Source organism: Pelophylax lessonae (assembly GCF_965119305.1).
Source record: "Pelophylax lessonae genome assembly, chromosome: 5".
NCBI lineage: Eukaryota > Metazoa > Chordata > Amphibia > Anura > Ranidae > Pelophylax > Pelophylax lessonae.
In genome coordinates this window covers 55,565,910-55,590,539 of record NC_138772.1, presented here as the reverse complement: position 1 = coordinate 55,590,539, position 24,630 = coordinate 55,565,910, and the positions used below count along the sequence as shown (strand labels likewise).

General features: G+C 43.1%; 1 protein-coding gene across 1 annotated transcript in view; it reads left to right on the top strand.

Annotated features, from left to right (window-relative positions):
* The window catches only part of AKAP9 (A-kinase anchoring protein 9), a gene marked incomplete at its 5' end in the record, with an annotated part of 407,878 nt that overhangs the window by 366,792 nt on the left and 16,456 nt on the right, over positions 1 to 24,630 (top strand). The window contains 6 exon segments of the mRNA XM_082257825.1: positions 174 to 393; positions 1,732 to 1,882; positions 4,617 to 5,279; positions 9,621 to 9,829; positions 13,194 to 13,302; positions 17,358 to 17,540. Coding sequence (XP_082113951.1) covers positions 174 to 393; positions 1,732 to 1,882; positions 4,617 to 5,279; positions 9,621 to 9,829; positions 13,194 to 13,302; positions 17,358 to 17,540 — 1,535 coding nt within the window.

The window sequence follows — 24,630 nt, the reverse complement described above, 5'->3', positions numbered from 1 at the left end:
ACCAATCAAATAAATACTGCACTTAGAGGCGCTCTGTTGTTTCCTTTTTTTTTTTTTTCTCTCATGGGAGTATGTTCTGTAAAAAAATATAACTTTTAGCGCAAACTTGACTCTCTCTGTTAACGGCATAATGGCTATTCCTTGTGGAGTAATGATGACTTTTTTTCCAGCAGGCGGAGCACTTTACATTCAGCAGGAGCAGGCCTCACATTCCCAGGAACTCCACATGCAGCTCATGAGCATGGAAGCAAAAGCTGGAGAGTTGCAGGAACAGCTGGGGTCCGAGAGACTTTTAGCAGCCGAAATAAAGAATGAACTTGCACTAACTAAGATGGAACTTGAATCAAATCTTAAGCTGCAGCACAAGCACTTTAAGGAGGTGGAGTCTCTCAGGTAATCTCCTGTTCCTCAAGTGAATCTCTTATTGTCTTCTTCTCAATTTTTTTAAATAAATTTAGCAAACAATGCCCAGTCTTCAAATATTCCACACCTATTTGTAGCATGCATTGGCAGCTGAATTATAGTATTTGGGACTGAGAAATAAAGAAAGTACAACTTCACTTGGTTTATACTCTGGTGGTATCAAAAATGTATCAACAAATGTTTACTTGAAGGGGTAAAGATAATGACTTGCCCACATTTTTTAGCACATCCATTGTCTCCCTTTGCCTATAATTTGTGAATAATATATTTGTTTGAGGGTTAGGGAGAGGCCATACACCAGTTTCTGTCTCTATATTTGGATATCTGTTAATCTGGGATATCTGGGCCTTAAAATTATAACCTTTTACAGTATATTTAACAATCACCTTGTTAACATTGCAATTGAAAACATAGAAATGAAAGGCAAAACCCTTATACATATAAAAACTTTAAAAATACCTTGTTTCCCCTTTTGTGATCACATATCCTCTGTACTCAGCTGCATAAGAGCTGTGGGATGAGAAAAAGCAGCACTCTGATCCTCCCAGTGAATGGCTGTGCAGGGGAGAGGCATGTCAGCACAAGTCTGATCATTGGAAGAGAGCTGGCTGAGTTCCCAGTATAGCTAGAGAACTGACCACGTTGTGCTCTCATGTTTAGTGTGGTCAGTTTTTATTAGGAAAGCAGAGGGACTTGCAGAAACACCAGGGATTTCACATAAAGGAAGCAATACACAGAGAACAGGAGACTTTATCATACAAGTACATGGTACAGCAGGCAAATATCAGGAATATGAAATGTTGGGTTTACAGATGATTTGTTCATATGATAATCACCATTTAAGTTTAAAGTGGCTCTAAAGTCAAAAGCCGTTTTTTTTTTTTTTTTACGGGTGCCATTGGCTCCTGCTGCTGTCAATCAAAATCAATGAGCCAATGAGGAGAGAGAGGAGGCGGGGCCAAGCCGCAGCTCCGTGTCTGAATGAACAGACAGAGCAGCAGCTCGGCTCGGGTGACCCCATAGCAAGCTGCTTGTTGTGGGGGCCCTCGACAGGAGGGAGGGGCCAGGAGTGCTGGTGGGGGACTCGAGAAGAGGAGGATCCGGGTTGCTCTGTGCAAAGCCAACTGCACAGGACAGGTAAATATAACATATTTGTTATTTTTTAAATGAAAAAAAAAAAAACAAGACTAATATAATTTTATTGGTAAGGCCAGAGTCATTTAGTGATGGTACTCTAATTTGAACTCTGATATCGGTAGATCATGGTAATGAATATTGTGTTATCCACTTTGTGCTTTTTTCAAACAGGATGGAACTAAAGAAAAAGAGAGAGGAACTGGATAGCCTGAACGAAGCACTGGCAAATGAGCAGAAAAAGTGCAGAGAGTTACAATTTGCCTTAGAAAAGGAGCAGACTAAGGGGAAACTGAAAGATCTGCAGGAAAAAGAGGATGTGGAGGTGAGACATGGCGCATTACATTATTGGGCTTTCCGGTCCGGTCCCTGTCAGTTTTTCAGGCGGACCTGATCGGATGCTCCATGTACCCCTATGGAGCAGCGGATGTCAGCGGTAACATCTCCACTGACACCTGCTGCTATCCGATCCAATCCTGTCCATGAAATCCAGACGGATGTAAACCCTATTTTTCATCCATCTGGAGGATCAGATCCGATCTCCCATAGAGGAGAACGGGGATCTGACAGGTCTGTCTCTGCAAAGTAAGCGGAGACGGAGCTGTCATCTGCCTGCTCAGCGGGGATCAGTGGATTGATCCCCGCTGAGCAAAACGGAGTCCGCCGGGCAGAAAGCCCATGTGAAAGGACCCTTACTTACATATAGTGGTGCCCTGTGGAGATTCTGTGTGACATGGTGACATGTCCGCTGACACCCGCTGCTATCCGATCCGATCCTGTCCGTGAAATCCAGAGGGATGGAAACCCTATTTTCAATCCATCTGGAGGATAGGATAGAATCAGATGAAAACAGACAGGCGGGCCGTTTTCTTCCGATCTTCCTTAGGGGAGAGTGGGGATCTGACAGCTCTGTCTCTACAAAGTAAGCGGAGACAGAGCTGTCATCTGCCTGCTCAGCTGGAATTGGCGGATCGATCCCCGCTGAGCAAAACTGAGTCCGCCGGGCAGGAAGCCTGTGTCAAAGGACCCTTACTTACATTTAGTGATGCACTGTGGTGATTCTGTGTTGCCTGAGTTGGTAGCACTTGGCTATGACCGCTTTGGCAATGCCAAAACACAACAGTTTCCTATTACAACCAGACAGTTTCTTGTTTTAGTCAATAAACCAGGGGGGTGCATAGCCTTAAAAACCCTTCTCTGCGCTTAGTTTCCCAACGGCATATCTCCCTCTTCCTTGTGTGCAATCCTTGAAGATGAAGGAAATGATCAGGGGTGATATGACATCAGCGCCATTCTCTTTATCCTAACACTATAAGTGCAGGATTTCGTAGTGATGTCTCCTCAGAAGGCAGGCTCATGGCACCCTGCACTCACAGGTTGTCCTCAGTATTATAGGTTGATTGATGCTGGCTGCCCTTCAACCCGGGTAACTAGGGACATCTTGTGGCAGAAAAGAAGCACTGCAAGGGATAGCTCGGGATTTAAGATGAGCAGTTCAGCAAAAGCTGCTGTTTTTGTTTTTGGGAACCTAAAAAATATATATATATCAGTGAAAATAGCTGGGAATTTGACTTTATTGCAGATGCAGTCATTTTGTCAGGAACACCGTCTTTTAAAGGTTAAAAAAAATTAGATTAACATCTAGGTTCATAGAATGTTGAGCAACAGGCACATTTTTCTTTCAATTATTCCTTTCTCTCTTTTCTGTTTGCAAAACGTATTTCTTGGTTGGGACTTTGTCATTTTTTTTTTTTACATTTTGTTATTAAGTGCCGGTTCTCATATGTGCGGCTGCGGAGATCGCATGTAATATCGGAGCACACTGCTCCTTCATTACATACGCTCTCCTGTGCGGATGCGAGTTCAGCCATACACTTTGTATGAATTCGCACTGCACCCGCACCAAAGACGCACAGGAGGCATTTTTTCAGCCTCATCAGGATCGGATCGCACAGTGGTTCACACTTGTGCGATCCGATCCTGTGCGAACTGTCAGATCAGACCGCGATATGCGATCAAACTGGGGTGTCGTTAACATTTAATTGACACCCCCTGCACATCGCATATGGCAGTGTGAACTGCCAGATGTACGGATGCGATGCGGGAACAGGCTGCAAATTCGCAGCCTTCCCGCATTGCAAAAGTGTGAACCAGCCCTGAAAGTTACACCAGCACAGCAAGATTTACTGGTTCAGAAAAATATAATTACACCACAAATGTAAATATAATCGGTAAGAAAATGTGTGAGAATCTTAAATTAAACTCTAGCCCTTTTTTGTGTTGTTTAAATGGCTCATTAGGGAAATTGTCCTCTCACTTTGAGTTTCAGGGATAGCAAATACTGGGCCTGAAAGTAAGGAGAAATCTTCCCAATGGGTGAAAAGACAGCAATAAAAATACTTTTTTAAGTAGAAGGGGTAGCTCATTGAGTTCCACTTAAATACAGTTGAGATTCATTGTCGGAGTGATGGAAAATTGCCTGCCAAACAACGTCTGCATCCAATCCAATACGGACATGTCCAGGTATTCCAGCAGCCAACACCACCGGCTGTCTGAATACAATAGTCACTAGCAGAAGATTTTTCCATCCACGCTATTTAGTGTGAATGAGGAATCTGTTATGCAGCCCATAGATTTTGTTTCCTTCTACCACGGGTGGAAGGAAAGGAAACCCCCCGATTCCCCCATCAACACAGTCAGTGTTACTGGGGGAATTCCTCCCGCAGCGCTATTGTGTTTTGCTGGCTGGGAGGGTGCGGTGAGCCTTCCTGGCTGGCAGAATACAATACTTACTGCTGGCTGCTATAGCCACCAGCAGTAATCGCATGTAAAAAAAATCTAACAGGCTGGTTGTACCCAAGTCAGTCGATGGATCGACTTGGGTACAATTAGCCCGCCCATGATGGATCCAATATCGTTTGGTCCTGGCTGAACCGGCCAAATTTCGATCCTTGTATGGCTGGCATTAGCCCTCTTTTGCTAAGCCCGCAGGCTGAACAAAATGTATCTATATGTGTATGGCAAGCTTTTTATTACATCCATTTTTTTTTTCTCAATAGGACCTTCAAATTCTTCTAGATGAGCAGAAATTGAAGAATCTGGAGATCAGCAATCAACTGGAAGAGGAAAGAAAGTTGGTGAAAGATCTCCAGGAACAGATGGAGTCCACAGAACGAGCGCACGATGCAGTGATGTCTCAGGAAAGGAGCCGAGTGTTAGAACTGCAGATTTTCCTGGATGCTGAGAAGGCGCGTTCAGCAGAGCTAAGTAATGCTTTGGAGTGCAGGCAAGACCTACAGGCTCATGTACAAAATACAGAGACAGAAGGACAGTCAGGAGGCCAAAAACCAGCCGATGACTTGCTGAAGGAACTGCAGGGTCAGCTGGACAATAAACATAGTCGTATAGTGGAGCTGGTGAATGAAGTTGAGAGTTATAAGCTGGAATGTGTACAACTGAGGCAGAACCTTGAAGAGGAGAGGCACAGTCTAAAGAAGGAGCTGGAAGCTGAGCAGGAGGCCTCCAGGCTGGCTGTAAAACAAGTGGAGGAACTGAAAGATGCATTGGAAGGACTCCAGCAACAGGTCCAGGAGAGGGTGGCTGAGCTCAGGAGACACCAGGCAGAGGAGAGACAACTGAGGGAGACAATCCAGAGGTTACAGAACAATGCACAGGGTGACAAGGACAGCTCATGTGAGACAAAGGAACCCGCTCACCATTCTGTAAGTTTTTCTTATCATGGGAACCTATATAAAGGGTATTTTTAAAGGGTAACTCCATTTTCATGGGGGGAAAAAATAACAATTACAGAACAAACAATATAGAATATACAATTGCGACACAAATCATATTGTGATTGAATGTTATTAAAAATGACCTTTCCTTTTCAATCTGCAGCCGTTGTAATTTTCTGAAAATGCAATGCAATATGGCTGCCTGGATCTGTTCTGTACACAGAATGTATACTGGCCACACCCCTGAAACATTTCCTGCTTGTGTGATTGGCTCACCAATTTTCCCAGAAGTCTGCTTAACCACTTTACCACCGGAGGATTTTGCTGTCTTAGGTCTGGGCCACTTTTTGCGATTCGGCACTGTGCAACTTTAACTGACAATTGCGCGGTCGTGCGGCGCCGTACCCAAACAAAATTTACGTCCTTTTTTTCCCACAAACAGAGATTTATTTTGGTGGTATTTGATCACCTGTGCGATTTTAACTTTTTGCGCTATAAACAAAAAAGAGCGTAAATTTGGAAAAAATAACAATATTTTTCACATTTTTTTTTATATGAAATTTCCCCCCAAAAAAATGTAAAAATCAAATTTTTTTTAAGTTTTTGGCCAATTTGTTTTCTGCTACGTATGTTTGGTAAAAAAAAATCGCAATAAGCCTATTTTGATTGGTTTGCGCAAAAGTTATTGCGTTTACTAACTAAGGGAAAGATTTCTGTCATTTTTGGTGTTTTTTTTTTTTAACGAGTAATGGCGGCGATCTGCGATTTTTTTTTTTTTTTTGCGGGATTGCGGCGGACAGATCGGACCCCTGACTGACATTTTTGACACTTTTGGGGGTACCAGTGACATTACTGCAGTAATCAGTTCTATAAATATGCACTGTTACTGTAAAAATGACACTGGCAGGGAAGGGGTTCATTTTTATTGGTGATCAAGGGGTTAATGTATGCCTGGTGCTTGCTGACGTGTGTGGGGGGAGGGGACTGAGTGACACAGGGACAGATCGCAGGTTCAGCTATGCTGAACCCTGCAACCTGACCCTGCCTGTCACTTAGGAGATCCGCCCACTTGTGTTTACACAAGCAGGCGAATCTCCACACTCGATTACCCTACGATCGGGGAAGAGCAGCGGGCGATCGCCGCCGCTCCTCCCCTGGCCCGACTCCCGCTGTGACTGGATACAGCAGGAGCGAGCCTCCGGCGGCGCGCATGCGCCGCCGAGAGAGGGGAATGTCTGGTGACGTAGTACTACGTCGCCAGACGTTATTGAGCCACTGTGCTGCAGTACAGCTCTAGTGAGCAGTGCGAAAGTGGTTAAGATACAAGTCAGACTTCTGGCATCCCCTGCAACAAAAATGTCATTTTTGGTGAGATTCTCCCAATAGGAACACGTCTAAAGGGATGCAGGCCCAGCAGCTTTCCTCATTAGATCCCTGCAGCTGCCACAGCTGTTTGATCATTATTAAACCACTCCCACTTTACCCACTCAGCACAGAGGAACAAACAGGGATTTCTTAAGAATAACAAAGGATAGGAATCTGCAACATTGTTTGTTAAAATCCTTGTAATGTACCGAGATCACCCAGAGGGGAATGTTTTTTTTCTCAACTAAAGTGGAGTTGCGCTTTGAATGAAAAATGTTATATACATATATATACACACAGTGTGTGTATACTATATACAATATATATAAATTACATATGCAATTGCAATTTACAATGCATATTACAAATGACAATATATATTATTTAAGCAAACAGTAAAAGAATGTAAATGCCGCGCTCTGTGTAAATAAGGAAAAATATCCACTTAGCAAACTGTGATACCAGTTAGTAAATTTAAAAGGGAAAAAAAGCAGCGCTCCAAATAGTGCAACAATATATAACATTCAGTTGTACATAAAAATTGTCCATATGCAAAATAGAACTCAATGTTAATAATGTAACACAAAAAATCAAAAACAGCCCATAAGTGCAAAACAATCCAGTAATGGAATGATCCGTGCAGAGTGAAAGTAAAGGGATCCGTCACCAGCAGGACCCTCACAGTCAGACTTCTTACCAGATGTCCGGGACCATCAATTATAATGGTCAAACAGGCAGTGGCAAGTTTATCCAGGAGGGTATATACTCTCACTATGTATTAGTGAGACACAACTCTGGAGGAAAGACCACAGGAGGCACATCAACATTGACAGTCGGGGGGGGGGGTGTAGTGTTAAATGTATTACCAGATTTAGATACACTAACAAACTGAAGTCAAACTTCAGCTCACACTTTATAATCAGTTACAACAAACAGTGTTTTTCCTTTTGGGATAAAGGTTTTTGCATGAATAAATGAAAGCTGATCATTTTAATCAACAGCTAGCGTTTTGTATGGTTTGTCTCATCCATGTAAACTGATAAATTATGTTGGAGAGCTTGGGCTTGTGAAAAACAACAGACTTGCTGGCTGGATCACCATATGAAAATAGAAGAAAGAAAGCCTAAAAAAGTAAACAAATGCAGCCATCACATCTAAGAATTAGTGAGCTGCAATATAATAAATGTTTGCTTTTGGGTTTAATACTGCTATTAAGGTGCAGGCTCCTTCATCATCCCTGTCCTGGCTTCATTACCTAAAGAGTCTCTGACCAGAGACAAGCATGCAGTCATTGAAGTCTTAATGGCTTCAATGCAATAGGGGCCACACAATGCTGTGCACATGTCATAAGCAATTTTGTGCATTGAGGAGCTTTGCATTAGATGCCTCAATGCATGAAGATTCTGTGCTGGCTGCATTTTTTACAGCGCAAACCCTGCAGTGCATGTGTATTGTGTAGGTGCATTGGAGTACCATTCCAAATTAAAACACTGCAGTGCGCCAACTCCCATATGGTGCAATAACGTGCGGTAACACGTGCTTTTTTACAGTGGCCTGTTGTGAACTGGATATTAAAGTTAGAAGAGTGCGTTTAGTTCTACCGTGTTTCCCCAAAAATAAGCCCAGGTCTTATATTAATTTTGGCACCATAAGACACAGTGGGGCTTATTTTTCGGGGTAGGTCTTATCATGTAATGTGCTTGCTTCTCTCCCCCTCTCCCTCCCTGCCTGTTGGGAATCCCCAGTGGGAACCTAGTGAAAGTGTTTGTAAAATCCTAGAATCCATTCTATTACTGTTTTATATAATTTCCAGTGTTTCTGTAATATAATAGTGTGAAATACCTTCGCTACAGCGCCGCTCAGCTGATCTCCCGCTGCTCTTCTCCTAGCTGTCAGCGGGGGATCTCAGCCCCTCCCCTCTGCAGTGTTCAGAGCGGGTCACGGAAGGGTTGAGTATTATATTATAATTGTGGGAAATACCTTCATTACAGCACCGCTCTGCGCTCAGCTGATCCCCCACTCTGGTCTGCTTCTCTTCTCTTTGCTGTCAGCAGGGGATCTCAGCCCCTCCCCTCTGCAGTGTTCAGAGCGGGTCACGGAAGTGCCGAGTATTATGTTATAAGAGTGTGAAATACCTTCGGTACAGCGCCGCTCGGTGCTCAGCTGATCTCCCGCTGCTCCTCTCTTCTCCCAGCTGTCAGCGGGGGAATCTCAGCCTCTCCCCTCTGCAGTGTTCAGAGCGGGTCACGGAAGCGCCGAGCATTATGTTAAAGGAGTGTGAAATACCTTTGTTACAGCGCTGCTCGGCACTCAGCTGATCTCCCACTGCTCTTCTTCTCTTCTCCCAGCTGTCAGCGGGGGATCTCAGCCCCTCCAATCTGCAGTGCTTAGAGTGGGTCACGGCGCTGTACCGAAGGGATTTCACACAATTATAATATAATACTCTGCGCTTCCGTGATCCGCTCTGAACACTGCAGGGGGGAGGGGCTGAGATCCCCCTCTGACCGCTATGAGAAGAGGAGAAGAGCAGCGGGAGATCAGCTGAGCGGCGATGTACCGAAGGTATTTCGCACAATTATAATACAGAAGCACACATTGGACATTATATAAAACCGTAATAGAGTGGATTCTTGGATTTTATATCTTCTTTAAACTAGGGCTTATTTTCAGGGTAGGGCTTATATTGCAGCACTCCCCGAAAATAACAGTAGGTCTTATTTTCAGGGTAGGTCTCATTTTCAGGGAAACACGGTACAGGGAGTGTTTTGGAGGTGAGCTGCTTGTAGACACTTGTGTTGCTGGCTTCATTTGCTTCTCCCCCAGATAAGTTTTGGACAATGGTGTCTTCTACAAGTAGTAGATTCTGGCAGATGTGCTTCTTGGTTTACTGCTCTCTCTACATGGTATTTACCAATCTTAAAATATTCTATTGAAACGCATTATAAGATCTGTTTTTCTTTCCAGACTGCAGTGAGAAGTTCTCCAGACCTGGGGAGGAGAACATTACAGCCTCAGGCAGAAAACCCCCCTAATCTCCTGTGCCCCGATCCTCTGAGTGTTGTCAGTGGAGACCCTGGAATAGAAGGGGCTTCTTTCAGCATAGACTACATCAAGCGAAGGTTGCAGCAAGTGGCAGCTAAACTGAGACAGCTGGCGTCCAAATCCAGCCAGAGGTGAGGAAACATTTTATCAATTTATTTATTTATTAACCACTTCCCCCTAGGACGACGTCATATGACGTCGTAAACTTTGCGAGGGTATACCGGGATGATGCCTCTAGCTAGAGGCATCATCCCGGTACCGTTGTTTGAAGCCAAAGGTCGGCTTTCCGTCGGTACCGATCGATGCGGCTCGGGAGCCGCTCGATCGTTACCCTGGGGGGCGGGAGGGGACGTCCCGCCGCCTTCCGCGGCTTTTACCGGGGCTCCCGTCCCACCGGGAGCCCCGAGCACCCAGCCGACACGTCCGCCGGCTGGATGGAGTCCCGATGAATGCCGGAAACGGCATCGATCGGGTCTCCGATGACGTAACCCGGAGGCGGCGTCCATGACGTCACTTCCGGGTTAGTGTGCTGCAAAACGGCGCCAAATTTGAAAAACGGCTGTATGCAAAAACGCCGTTTTCGGCGTTTTGCATACAGGGAAGTGTAGTGGAGGAGTCGAGGGTTTTTTAGATCCTTGATCCCTCCATAAAGTGTACCTGTCACTGCATATTGCTGTCACAAGGGATGTTTACATTGCTTGTGGCAGCAATAAAAGTGATCAGATTTTTTTCTTTAAAAACTGTAATAAAGTTAAAAAAATAAATAAAATAAATGGGAAAAAAAAAAAATTTAGCCGCCCCGATCACCGTTAGCTCGCGCACAAAAAAAAACGTATACGGAAATCGAGCCGCAAATGAAATCGCTGTTCAAACCACACATGTGAGGTGTCGCCGCGATCGCCAGAGCGTGAGCAATAATTTTAAAAAAAGAGCTACACTCTAACTCTAAACTGGTAACCGTTAAATAAATTTAAAATGTCGCCTATTGAGATCTCTATTGACCGTAGTTTGTCGCCATCCCACAGGGGGGCGCAATTTTAAACCGTAACATGTTGGGTATCTATTTACTCGGCATGACATCATCTTTCACAATATACAAAAAAAATGGGCTAACTTTACTGTTTAGTATTTTTTAAATGCAGTGAAATGTAATTTTTCCCAAAAAAATGGCGTTTTAAAGACCGCTGCGCAAATACCGCGTGACAAAAAATATTGCAATGACCGCCATTTTATTCTCAAGAGTCTTTGCTAAAAAAAATATATATAATGTTTGGGGGTTCTAAGTCGTTTTCTAGGAAAAAATACTGGTTTTAACTTGTAAACACAAAGTGTCTGAAATAGGCCTGGTATGGAAGTGGTTAATAATGGTGAATTCCAAGAAATCTTTTTTTTTTTTTTTTTTTAATTAGCATTGGAAAGAGTTTATTGCTGTGTTTAAGAGGTTTCTGTCACTTTCCTGTTTTAATGATACAGCAGGAAGTAATGGAATATCAACAGTAACAAACAACCAAATGAAATTCTAAGCCATCTGAACCCTTTTAATAAATGTGCTTAGAATTGCTGTCAGTGTCCCCACTGCAGAGATTCTTTTCACAGCAGTAAATACCCAAAAAAGGTTGCAACTCTTTATTTTAGAGACATTTATTCTAACAACATTCCTCCTATAAGCTTAGATGTGCATTCAAAGTAGAACTACAGGCAAAACGTTTTATTTTTTCACTTTGGATAGAGCAGGGGAGGGTTATAACCCCTGCCAAATTTTGTTTTTCACCATCTGTGTTCCATTGGGGAGATTTCCCTTCACTTCCTGTCCCATAGCCAAACAGGAAGTGAGTGGAAGTCCCTGCAAATTAAGGGAACTTCTTAGGGTCACCAGAATTAGTGTCACCATTGGAAGATTTCCCCTCTCTTAATTTTCAAGGGCAGCTCAAATTTTGAGATTTTTTTTTTTTTTTTTCCCCACTTTAATTAATAATGGTAAACAAGACAAATAGAGAAGATGAATCTCCCTAACGGGGACACACCGCCATAAAAACTGACAGGTGTTCTAATTCATCTCCTCTTTATCCAAAACTAAAAAAAAAAAAGTTGAGATCGCATGTAATCTAGGAGCAGTGCGCTCCGAATTACATGCGATCTCTGTGATCGCACTAATGTGAACCGGACCTGCATGTTTAACTTACCATTATAAGTTATACTTACTTGCACTGTGTAGTGATTTTGCACAGAGCAGCCCCAATCCTCCTCTTCTGGGGTCCCCCACCGGTGCTCCTGGCTCCTCCCTCCTGCTGAGTGCCCCCAAAGCAAGCCGCTGCTATGGGGGCACTTGTGTGTACTCGCTCCAGATCCCAGCTCTGTGTGTCAGCCCCACTGCCAAAAGCTGCTGTCTCTGAGCCAATGGGGAGGCAGAGAACCAGGAGAGCAGCTTTTCTCATGCAGATCGCTGGTTCGTGATCAGGCTCGGGTAAGTATTGGGGGGGGGGGGGGGCTCTGGGGGAGCTGCATACAGAAGGTTTTTTATCTTACTGCATAGAATGCATTGAGCCCCGGTTCACACTACTGCGTGTGCGGGGTTCGCATGTCATGTCGGAGCGCACTGCTCCGACATTACATGCGATCAGCTGTGCGGTGCGAGTTTAGCCATACAGTTTGTATGGCTAAATTCGCATCGCACCCGCAGCAAACACGCACAGGAGGCATTTTTGCTGCCGCATCAGGATCGGATCGCACAGCGGTTCACACTTGTGCGATCCGATCCTGTGCGAACTGCACGATCGCACTGCGATATGCGATCAAACTGGGGGTGTCGTTAAGATTACATTGACACCCCCAGCGTATCGCATATGGCAGTGTGAACTGCCGGGGGTGCGTGTGCGATGCGGGAACAGGCTGCGAATTCGCAGCCTTCCCGCATCGCATATATGTGAACCGAGCCTAAGGGAAAAAATAACTCCAGCCTTTAGAATCACTTTAATGTACCATATATTAAGCATAAAATTTTACTGTGAAAGCCTTGTGCAGACATCAAAAAGCTCTGGGAGTGCTACTGGGAGTTGCCATCCTGGATGCAATGTCGGTATCCCCAACAGTCTCAGAGCTTATTAACACGCTACAGTATTTCTCTTTGCTCCTTTTCATGCTTAATAGGTTATGTAGGAAGGTGAGGAGAAGAGGCAGAGGAGCTGGGCCAGCACAGCTGGTTAGACATTTGAAGAGGAGGAGGCTATGATGTGCAAAGAGAGAGGGAAAACTGTAGCTACTTAGGGAATTGACTCTACCTGTAGTGGACAAAATCCCCAGCAAGTTCAAATTCACAAATTAATAAAAAGTTGCTTATGGAAAGCGGAAAAAAAACTGCAAGAAAGCATGTAAAATACCTGATTTCTCTGTGATTTTACTTGCAGTTCTTTTTATATTGGTAACAGGGTATTGTTGGGGTAATCACTGGCTTAAATTGGAACTAATGACATCCTATGTGGTGCATGTGTGTTGCAGGGTACTCTTTGAGAGAGCTGATGATGAGGACTTGGCCTGGTCACAAAACAGCATTCAGGAAATTCTGTCTCAGCTGGAACATGTGGCCATTTTATCACTGCAAGGACAGGTGAGGTGATACATCTGTAACATAATATAAGTTAGTTTCTGCTTTCTTACATTTTCTATCTGTTCTGGAAATTGTTCTAGATAGGCAACTCCTATCCTCATATTGATTTGGGGTTCCAAGTTAAATAACTACTGCAGTAGGGAACAGACACAAAAGATACACTCCGCATCTTTCCAAATAATTGTTCTGTTAATTCAATGCAATTAAAGGTTTTTATACACATGATTATTAAGGTATCACATTAATATTACAATTGTACTTTTATGGTAACATTGGCAGGCTAATTCCAATCAGGACTCGAAAGAATGCAAACATGTAATGAAAATATTAATAGTGCCGTGTGCTCAGTGAGCGCAGTGTGCAATACATAGGCAGACATACAAAAAAGACTACAATTATATACAGATTTTACAATTTCCTTAACCACCTACCCCAAACGGACGTACCCGTACATAAGCTGCCTTTGGGGGGTTATACCAGGGTGATGCCTCTAGCTAGAGGCATCATCCCGGGATTGTTGTTTAGAGCCGGCGGTCGGCTTTCCGGCGGTAATGACCGATGTGGCTCGGGAGCTGCTCGATCATTACCCCGGCGAGCGGGAAGGGACATCCCCTTCCCACCGCCTTCCGCGGCTCTGCTCGGGTCTCCCGGTGGGACGGCATATCTGCCGGCTGGATGGAGTCCCGATCAAAGCCGGAAACGGCATCGATCGGGTCTCCGATGATGTAACCCGGAGGCGGCGTCCATGACGTCACGTTCGGGTTACTCTGCTGCTAAAGGCGGCAGATTTAAAAAACGAATGTATTCAAAAATGCAGTTTTCGGCGTTTTGCATACATGAAAGTGTAGTGGAGAGGTCTAGGGTCTTTTAGACCCTCGATCCCTCCATAAAGAGTACCTGTCACTGCATATTGCTGTCACAAGGGATGTTTACATTGCTTGTGACAGCAATAAAAGTGATCAGATTTTTTTTTTTAAATAAAAACCTGTGTTAAAGTTAAAAAAATAAATAAAATAAATTTGAAAAAAAAAAAAATTTTAGCAGCCCCCGTCACCGTTAGCTCGCGCACGAAAGAAAACATATACGGAAGTCGAGCCGCGAATGAAATCGCTGTTCAAACCACACATGTGAGGTATCGCCACGATCGCCAGAGCGTGAGCAATAATTAAAAAAAAGAGCTGCACTCTAACTCTAAACTGGTAACCGTTAAAAAAATGTAAAACGTTGCCTATTGAGATTTCTATTGACCGTAGTTTGTCGCCATTCCACGGGTGTGCGCAATTTAAAACCGTAACATGTTGGGTATCTATTTACTTGGCGTGACATCATCTTTCACAATATACAAAAAAATGGGCTAACTTTACTGTTTAGTTTTTTTTAAATGCAGTGAAATGTGATTTTTCGTAATGTTTCCAAAAAATGGCGTTTTAAAGACCTCTGCGCAAATACCGCGTGACAAAAAATATTGCAATGACCGCCATTTTATTCTCCAGAGTCTTTGCTAAAAAAATATATATAATGTTTGGAGGTTCTAAGTATTTTTCTAGCAAAAAATACTGATTTTAAACAAAAAAGTGTCAAAAATAGGCCTGGTGGGTAAGTGGTTAACAGTATCTAATCGATATACAGCTGTCACATGACCCAGATATTTCCCAGCCTGTCTGCAACATAAGCAGGGGGAGCTTCTAGTCCTCTCCTGCTGGTCACATGTTCAAAATAGAAAATAAAAAAACATACTTTGAAATACAGAGTAAAATATATAATTAATATTAAACTGTTTTAAATTGTCATACAAATATATAATCTTTATTATTTTTTGGTAATAACATAGTGTGGAAGGATTTCTGCCAGCCACAGGCTGTGTCCCGTCCCTCTGTGTCTTAGAATAAGAGGGAGGTGAAGCCTCCATCGATCTACATGTAATATCCCGCCCCCATTGTGTTTACCTGGTTAGTGGGCATGGAGAAGGAGGGAGGGAGCGGGCTGTTATTTACCACTGTGTATACGCCCACATGTGTAACTCTATAGTCACATTGGCAGCTCAGATGTGATAGGGAGGAAATGCTCATATGAAAGCTCACTAAAAGCAGAGCATGTGCAGAGCTGCCACCACTGCTCTGCAAAATCCCCAACTGCAATGGAGACATGAACAGAAGGTGGTGATAGAGAACAGCAGGATCAGCCAGGTTTTTTGCAGAATCTAAAAAACAAATATCATAGTGACTGAGTGAGTATGAACAGCGTGTAATACACCATTTATTGATAGTTTTCTATGATGTGGGTTTAGTGATACTTTAATGTTTCCCCGATAAACATGCAGGACAGCAGAGGAATATGTGTGGCTTATGTATCCTGCCCTACCTGAAAGGAAAGTGGATCCACCAGTTTTATCCTTGTCTAGAGCTGTCCCAATGCATACCGTCCAGACACTCCCACATTGTGGACAGAACTGTAATGAAGATCTCAGAGTGTTCTAGTGGCAAGCAGGAAAGGCTAATCCCACTCCCTTTTCCTGCAGGAGACATAAGACTTGCTGCTGGGAGAGATGTAGTGTGGGTGAATGGGATCCCATCACTGTACCATGAATTGTAACTTTTCTTGGATCTCCTTTGCAGGCCAGCAGCAATGTTCACACGTGATTATATATATATATATATATAAAAATCAAGAAAACCATGAGATACTACTACATCTCATATGAAAGGGGCAATGTGCAAACTTGTGCAAAAATATATGATATGAAATGCAATCACACTATAGCCTTTAAAGATAGAGTGCAACAGTGTAAAGAGTCCTCAAAGGTATAAAAATTGTATAAGGTAAATGTCCACATATAAGGGGAAATCCATAAATATGAAGACAATCTTCAGTGATCCAGTGAAGAAAAGGGAAAAAACACCAATAGTGCTTCCAACACCAAACAGGAAAATTGTAGGAGCGCTTACCGGAGATAACAGACTCTAATGGCACTTTTCCACTGCAAGTACCGGCTCGGCTCCACTCGGCCCTGCTTGGCTCTGTTTGGTTTTTCACTGCATGGTACCGCATGGTACAGTGTTGGAACAGTTCGGTACGGTTTGGTACGGTTTGCTTTTCCACTAAAGTAAAGTGGGTGGGATAACAACGATTCTCTGACCAATCAGTGGCTAGTAGTGACAAACAGTTCAAGGCTGCATGCAAAGGATTGTGGGATATGGTACCGGTACGGCCCTCTTGGAACCACAACTGAGGTGGTACTGCTTAAGCGAGCCGTACCGTTCGGTTCTATGCAGTGGAAAAGCGCCGCCGTACCGTACCGAACCGTTCCAACACCGTACCATGCGGTACCATGCAGTGGAAAAGCGCAAAAGCGAGCCGAACCGTTCGGTTCCATGCAGTGGAAAAGCGCCATAATGCTGTTAACGTAGGGTTGTACACGCATAGGATATTTAGGCCTTGCTGGGACACCCTGGCTGTCAGATTCCTCCTCCAATCTTAAGACCCTGTTCACACTATGTCGGATCCGACTTCTATGTCTATGCAAGTCGCTCCAGGTCGCCCCGAAGTAGTACAGGAACTTTTTCCTAAGTCGGAGCCACTTGTGTCGCTCCTATTAGAACCGTTCCTGTACTACACTATGGGACGCGACGGACCGCGACTTGTCAGGCTGACAAGTCGCGGTCCAAGTCGGATCAGTGTGAATGGGTTGTTAAGGTGTGGAGATCGCATGTAGTAGCAGACTATGTGCCACTACTGCTAGAAAGACTTTCTAGCAGGCAGTACAAGGACAACAAATCTTCAACAATGACAACAGGCCCCACACAACCAGAGGGGCGGGAGGTTTGTTTTTCAATAAACCCAGACAAAAAAAAAATCATCTTGTAAGGCTATGCTACAGCTGGAAGTAGCCCGCAGTGCCAGGTGGGTGAGTATTGCAAAGCTTTCAGTCTTTAGATTATGATAGGACAGTGGAGAATGTAATCAGTCAAGTTTTGGTTTATTTAAAATTTTACAGTGGCCACAAATTTCTGGGACGTGTAAAACTTCAATTTTATTTATCCCCCCTCTCCCTTCAGAAGCTGGTGTTACCATCAGGAATGTCAGCCAACACCCTGACAGAGAAGCTTCTTACCCAGAATGCTGAGCTAACGGGGTATGTCAGTAGGCTAACAGAAGAAAAAAAGGACCTGCAGAATTCCCTGTTAAGGCTGGAGGGAGAAGCATCTCACTACAGAGCAAGAGGGCCATCCGGAGACCATGTGAGTAGATGACAGGAAAGGAACCATGCAAAGTTAAACTCTCTTCCTTGATTTTTTATTTTTTTTGTACATCCTATCTAATGATCGTAAGTTTTTTATTGTATTATTGCTTTATAATGTCTGGCTTTTCAAAATATTTATGGCTGGATTTACACCTTAGCCTGGATGCACACTTCTGCGTTGCAGGACACCTCATGTGATTCGCACAGGAATCGCACCGCATTCCTATGCACATCAAATGCGATGTCTGTGCAGTGCGATTTGAGCCATACATTTTGTGTGGCTCAAATCCCAACAACATGGTGCAGGAACAAAAATGGTGCAGGAACCTGAATCTCATCACATGGGTGTTCACACTCATGCAAACCGATTCTGGCAATTGCCCTGCGTTTTTGCAGGCTGTGTTGGGGTGTCGGTAATCTAACATTGACATCTGCAGCAGATAGCATGGATGCCGTGCGATTGCAATGCGGTGTGGGAAATGCACAGGATTCGCTGTGTTTCCCGCATCGCAACAGTGTGTAACAGTGCTTACCATGCATGTTTTTATGTGTTTTACATACTTTATTAAGCATTATTAACAAATATGTCATTTCAAGTACTGCCATTGTCATGTAGTGCCCTTGGGGTCAAAGTTAAATCTGTGCAATCAACAGGGAGCGTGAGCTTTGTCAGTGGGAAACAGGATGCTTTGTTGTGGCTACTTACTTACAAAAGTGCACTATAATGCCTGGTACACACGATGAGATCATCGGATGAATGATCGTCCATTTTCTTTTTTGCATGCTAACCTCATATCAAAAATTAAGAGTTTACTAAAGTTACGAAAATTCTCGTACGACAAAATAAAAATTTGGAAGTGATGTAATGTGTTGTAGTGTTTTTGTATTGCATTTTTGAACGACAGCTCTACTGATTAAACTAAAATTGTACGAACTGGTATCGTACGAAAAAGATTTTCCTGCATGCCCGATCGGATAATATCGGATAAACTGTCATGATCGGCTCTCGAAAGCTGTGTACGAACTATCAGATTATCGTACGATCGCTCCGAAAGCTGTATTTTCCATACGATTTTCTGATTGTGTGTAACTTTTGATTTGATGTACAAAGGGTTTGGGCAAGGCTCCTTTTACACGGTCCGCTGTCCTGTGTGGACCGTTCTCTGATCAGCGGGGATCGGTCCGCCGATCCCCGCTGAGCAGGCGGATGACGGCTCCGTCTCTGCACTGTGCAGAGAGGGAGGTCTCAGAGCCCTGCTGCTCTCTATGGGGGAATTGGATGAGAGCAGACCACCTGTACGCTTTTATCCAATCCCATCCGATCCGATCCCCTGGACAGATGGAAAATAGGGTTTCCATCCGTCCAGATTTCACAGACAGGATCGGATGCAGATGGCGGTGGGTGTCAGCGGACATGTCTCCGCTGACATCCGCTGCCCCATAGAAATGCATGGGGGATCTGATCAGATCCGCCTAAAAAACTGACAGGCGGATCTGATTGTATCGTTCGTGTGAAAGGGGCCTAACAGATTTATAATAGAAGTTCCACTGGGATTTAAATTATACACATTATCAGACTTTTAGCCTCAAAATGGTCAAGTACAAAGGCTTAGGAGTTATCTTTGGTCTGCAGATGTTTGACCAATAGAGGCAGGTTGAATCTGTTCGCATAGATTTCATGGGTTGTGTCACCAGGAGGGATCAAGGTGAAGGTTATATACTTTTTGCTGCTCACAACATTGAGCGCAGCACTTAGAATTGCTGATAGCCAACTTGATGGTGGAAGTCATAGTACAAATTATTAGACAAAAGCTTTTCTGCTACAGTGCGGGCCGGTTGTGCAGAATCACGTATATATACGTGATTCTGTTCCTCCAGGTGGGGGGTGCTGTGATTAGTTACAGCGCAAGTCGATCAGAGGGTGCCAGCCAATGGATGACTGCCTGCACCCGCTGATCGTCAAAGAGGACGACAGGACACAGTAAACAATGCAGAGCTCCGTTTTGTCAGCAGTAGGGATGATCGAACGGTTCGGGTCCACCATCGGTTCGGCCCGAACATTGGGTGTTCGAGGTTCGGCCGAATTTAGAACTTTTTGCCCAAAAAGTTCGGAATTCGGCAACCAGAACCGCCCAAAATGCAATGCTTCAGGAAATGGGCTTTAAAAGCCCGTGATTGGACCAGAACCATTAGCAAAAGCCAATTGAGGGGCCAGGAGAATGCTAGGAATGTGATTGGAGTGACTAGGGGGTCCCTAGACCAATCATTAGTGAATACGCCCCCCAGTATATAAGATCCCCCCCGCCATATTCCCAGCATTGTTATACTGGACATGGAAGAGAGTGGAAGCAGTTCTGTTAATTTTACTTTAAAAGTGTCATTTAGCTATTTTTAGTGTGAGGAAAGGGATATCTAGTGTAGTTAGAGTGCTCCTTTACACTTAAGTTAGCTTCAAAAATTTAGTTTCTGTAGGGAAAGTGTTAAGTGTCAGGGGACCGTAGTGTAGTGTAGGGTTAACTGACAGTGACTGCTATGGAAGGGTGACAAAACCCTTCCATAGCAGGGTGACCGCTATAGAGAAATGATCATTTCTCTGAGTTGCTTCGGGACAGGTATGTGGCTTCTCACCAGCAAGCATTTTTTATGCTGCAGGGGCTGCCACTGCCAGTGTTTTTTTGAGGACATGTTTGATGTCAGACATGACATCTGAACATGTGTATAGGGGGTATATATAGACATATATGTCTGAATATATACCCCTAGACATATATAGGTGTGATAGTAGCAGAAATAAATGCTTGCGCTAATGAAATCATTTACAGTAATATATTTCTGCTACTATCACACCTATATATGTCTAGGGGTATATATTCAGACATATATGCCTATATATACCCCCTATACACATGTTCAGATGTTTTGCCTGCCTCAAAAGAACCCCAAAAAATGCCAAAAAAAACGCTAGCGTCAAAAAAAAAATGCCCAGGTGTGTTTTTGCTGGCATTTTTTGGGGGGTTTTGGAGGCAGGCAAAACATCAGAACTTGTGCACAGTACCACTATACACAAGTTCAGATGTTTTTCCTGACTGCAAAGAACCCCAAAAAATGCCAAAAAAAACGCTAGCGTCAAAAAAAAAAAAATGCCCAGGTGTGTTTTTGCTGGCATTTTTTGGGGGGTTTTGGAGGCAGGCAAAACATCAGAACTTGTGCACAGTACCACTATACACAAGTTCAGATGTTTTTCCTGACTGCAAAGATCCCAAAAAAATGCCTGCTATTAAACCGGCAAGGTGTTACAGCAGAGAAGCCATATTCCTGTGCTTAAAGTTTTCTAATACAAACGATCTTTTTTTTTCTGGTTCTGGACATGCTACAGACCTGAAACTTCACATGTACACTTTTTAGACCCCCCAGATCTGAAATCCAAAGTAAAAATAAAAAAATCTCTTTTTTTTTTTTTTTTTTTTTTTATAATTTTTCAATCATTGGCTTTTTTATCAAAAATGACAATTTTTAAGAACTTTTTTTTTGTGTGATTTTGTGTCTGGGGGGTCTAAAAGGTGTACCTGTGAAGTTTCAGCTCTGTAGCATTTCCAGAACCAGAAAAAAAGATCATATAGGTGTTAAAGTTAAAGGAGGCTCCCGAACCACATCCCTGTTCTACTGAAAAATTATCTATTTTTTTTTCATGGTTCTGGACATGCTACAGAGCTGAAACTTCACATGCACACCTTTTAGACCCCCCAGATACTAAATCCAAAGTAAAAATCAAAAAATCTTTTTTTTTTTTTTTAATTTTTCAATAATTGGCTTTTTTATCAAAAATGACAATTTTTAAGAACTTTTTTTTGTGTGATTAATAGTTAATGGGGCATGACCCAGAACCCTAGGCACTTTTTAGGGGCATTTATTGGGTTTTGGGGCTTCAAAATGGTGTTTTTTGATTACCGAAGTTCGGGTCCCATTGATTTCAATGGGGTTCTGAAATCCGAACCGAACTTTCGTGAAGTTCGGGTGTTCTGGTCGAACCGAACTTTTCAAAAGTTCGATCATCCCTAGTCAGCAGGGATGTAGTGGGAATAAAAACCAGCACATCCCTTAGTAAAAGCAGCACATAGTACACACAAACCCCGGCTAGATGTTTAACCCCTTTCCAGCCAGTGTCAGTACAGTGACAGTGCATATTTTTAGCACTGATCACTGTATTAGTGTCACTGGTTCCTAGAAACTGTCAAAAGTGTCAGTTAGTGGCATTGCCTGCCGCAATATCGCAGTCCCCACTATAAGTCGCTATGGCGGCCATTACTTGTGTAAAAAATAAATAAATACAAATTCCAGTATATATACCATGGTTTGTAGACACAAGAACGTTGGCGCAAACCAATCAATTTATGCTTATTGGGATTTTCTTTACCAAAAATATGTAGCAGAATACATATTGGCCTAAATTTATGAAGAAATTTGATTTTTGATATGTTTTCTAGCAAAAGAAGAAAATATATATACTTTTTTTTTTCAAAATGTTTGGTCTTTTTTCATTTATTGTGCAAAAATAAAAAACCCAGTGATGATCAAATACCACCAAAAGAAAGCTCTATTTGTGGGGAAAAATAAATATTTATTAAAATAAACATTATTTTATAAAAAAATAATGTTTTTTGTGTACAGCATTGCATGACTGTGCAATTGTCTGGTAAAATAACACAGTGCCATAAAGCATAAAATGACCTGGTCATGAAGGTGGGATAAATCTTCCAGAGGTCAAGTGGTCAGCTCAGATAGCAGATAGAAACCGTACTTAAAGGCAGTCTGGCTCATTAACAAAACGCAATCCAAACAGGTAGCAACAGAAATCTTTGATCAGGTTTTGGCTTAAAGCTCTGACTTCAGTTTGAACACTGCTGATTGAAGCCATGTGTGGAATTGCAGTCTAAGCCCCGACACAATTTGACATGCGATTTGACAGGTCAAATCGCAGCATATTGCCGGCAATGGGAGGGTCCCAATCAGTACGAAGCCGACTTTGCGGTGCTGCACCAATTTCCAAAAGTAGTTCCTGCGCTACTTTTGGCGACTTCAGGGGCAATTTTCATAGATATCTGTGCGGGAAGCTGCACAGATGTCTTTGAAGTCATCCCTGAAGTCGGACTGAAATGCGGCTTTGAAATAGTGCGAGTTCAAATAAACTTGCATGATTTCAAAGTCACGTTCAGTGTGAACAAGGGCTTAGTCCGGGTTCACACTGTTGCGGTGCGAGACACCACATATAATTCGCACAGGAATCGCAGCACATTCCTGTGCGAATTACATGCTGTGTCTCTGGGGTGCGATTTGAGCCATGGATTTGTATGGCTCAAATTGCACTGCATTCGCACCAAACTGGTGCAGGACCTTTTTTTTGTCTACACCAGAATCTGATCGCATGGGTGTGGAGCTGCACGATGCTGGATAAAATGAGAATCACAATTTTTGTGTTTGGAATAAAGATCAGGATCCTCTCACGATTCTTGGCGTAACATCTTTTACATTGTACAAAAAAATTAAGCTAACTTTTTACTGTTTAGTTCATTGTTTTTTTTTTTTTTCTTTAAAGTGTATTTTTTTCCAAAAAATCGTGTTTGAAAAACCTCTGCACACATACACTGTGACATAAAATTGTCAATGATCGCCATTTTATTCTCTAGGTCTCTGCTAAAATATATATATATATATATATATATATATATATATATATATATATATATATATATATATATATATACAGTACAGACCAAAAGTTTGGACACACCTTCTCATTCAAAGAGTTTTCTTTATTTTCAGGACTATGAAAATTGTAGTCACCTGAAATGGTCTTCCAACAGTCTAGAAGGAGTTCCCAGAGATGCTTAGCACTTGTTGGCCCTTTTGCCTTCACTCTGCGGTCCAGCTCACCCCAAACCATCTGGATTGGGTTCAGGTCCGGTGACTGTGGAGACCAGGTCATCTGGCGCAGCACCCCATCACTCTCCTTCTTGGTCAAATAGCCCTTACACAGCCTGGAGGCGTGTTTGGGGTCATTGTCCTGTTGAAAAATAAATGATGGTCCAACTAAACGCAAACCGGATGGAATAGCATGCCGCTGCAAGATGCTGTGGTAGCCATGCTGGTTCAGTATGCCTTCAATTTTGAATAAATCCCCAACAGTGTCACCAGCAAAGCACCCCCACACCATCACACCTCCTCCTCCATGCTTCACGGTGGGAACCAGGCATGTAGAGTCCATCCGTTCACCTTTTCTGCGTCGCACAAAGACACGGTGGTTGGAACCAAAGATCTCAAATTTGGACTCATCAGACCAAAGCACAGATTTCCACTGGTCTAATGTCCATTCCTTGTGTTCTTTAGCCCAAACAAGTCTCTTCTGCTTGTTGCCTTTCTTTAGCAGTGGTTTCCTAGCAGATATTCTACCATGAAGGCCTGATTCACACAGTCTCCTCTTAACAGTTGTTCTAGAGATGTGTCTGCTGCTAGAACTCCGTGTGCCATTGACCTGGTCTCTAATCTGAGCTGCCATTAACCTGCGATTTCTGAGGCTGGTGACTCGGATGAACTTATCCTCCGCAGCAGAGGTGACTCTTGGTCTTCCTTTCCTGGGGCGGTCCGCATGTCAGCCAGTTTCTTTGTAGCGCTTGATGGTTTTTGTGACTGCACTTGGGGACACTTTCAAAGTTTTCCCAATTTTTCGGACTGACTGACTTTCATTTCTTAAAGTAATGATGGCCACTCGTTTTCCTGTACTTGGCTGCTTTTTTCTTGCAATAATACAAATTCTAACAGTCTATTCTGTAGGACTATCAGCTGTGTATCCACCTGACTTCTGCACAACACAACTGATGGTCCCAACCCCATTTATAAGGCAAGAAATCACACTTATTAAACCTGACAGGGCACACCTGTGAAGTGAAAACCATTTCAGGTGACAACCTCTTAAAGTGTGACTCTACAATTTTCATAGTCATAAAAATAAAGAAAACTCTTTGGTCTGTACTGTATATAATGTGGAAGTTCTAAGTAATTTTCTAGCAAAAAATACTGATTATATCTTGTAA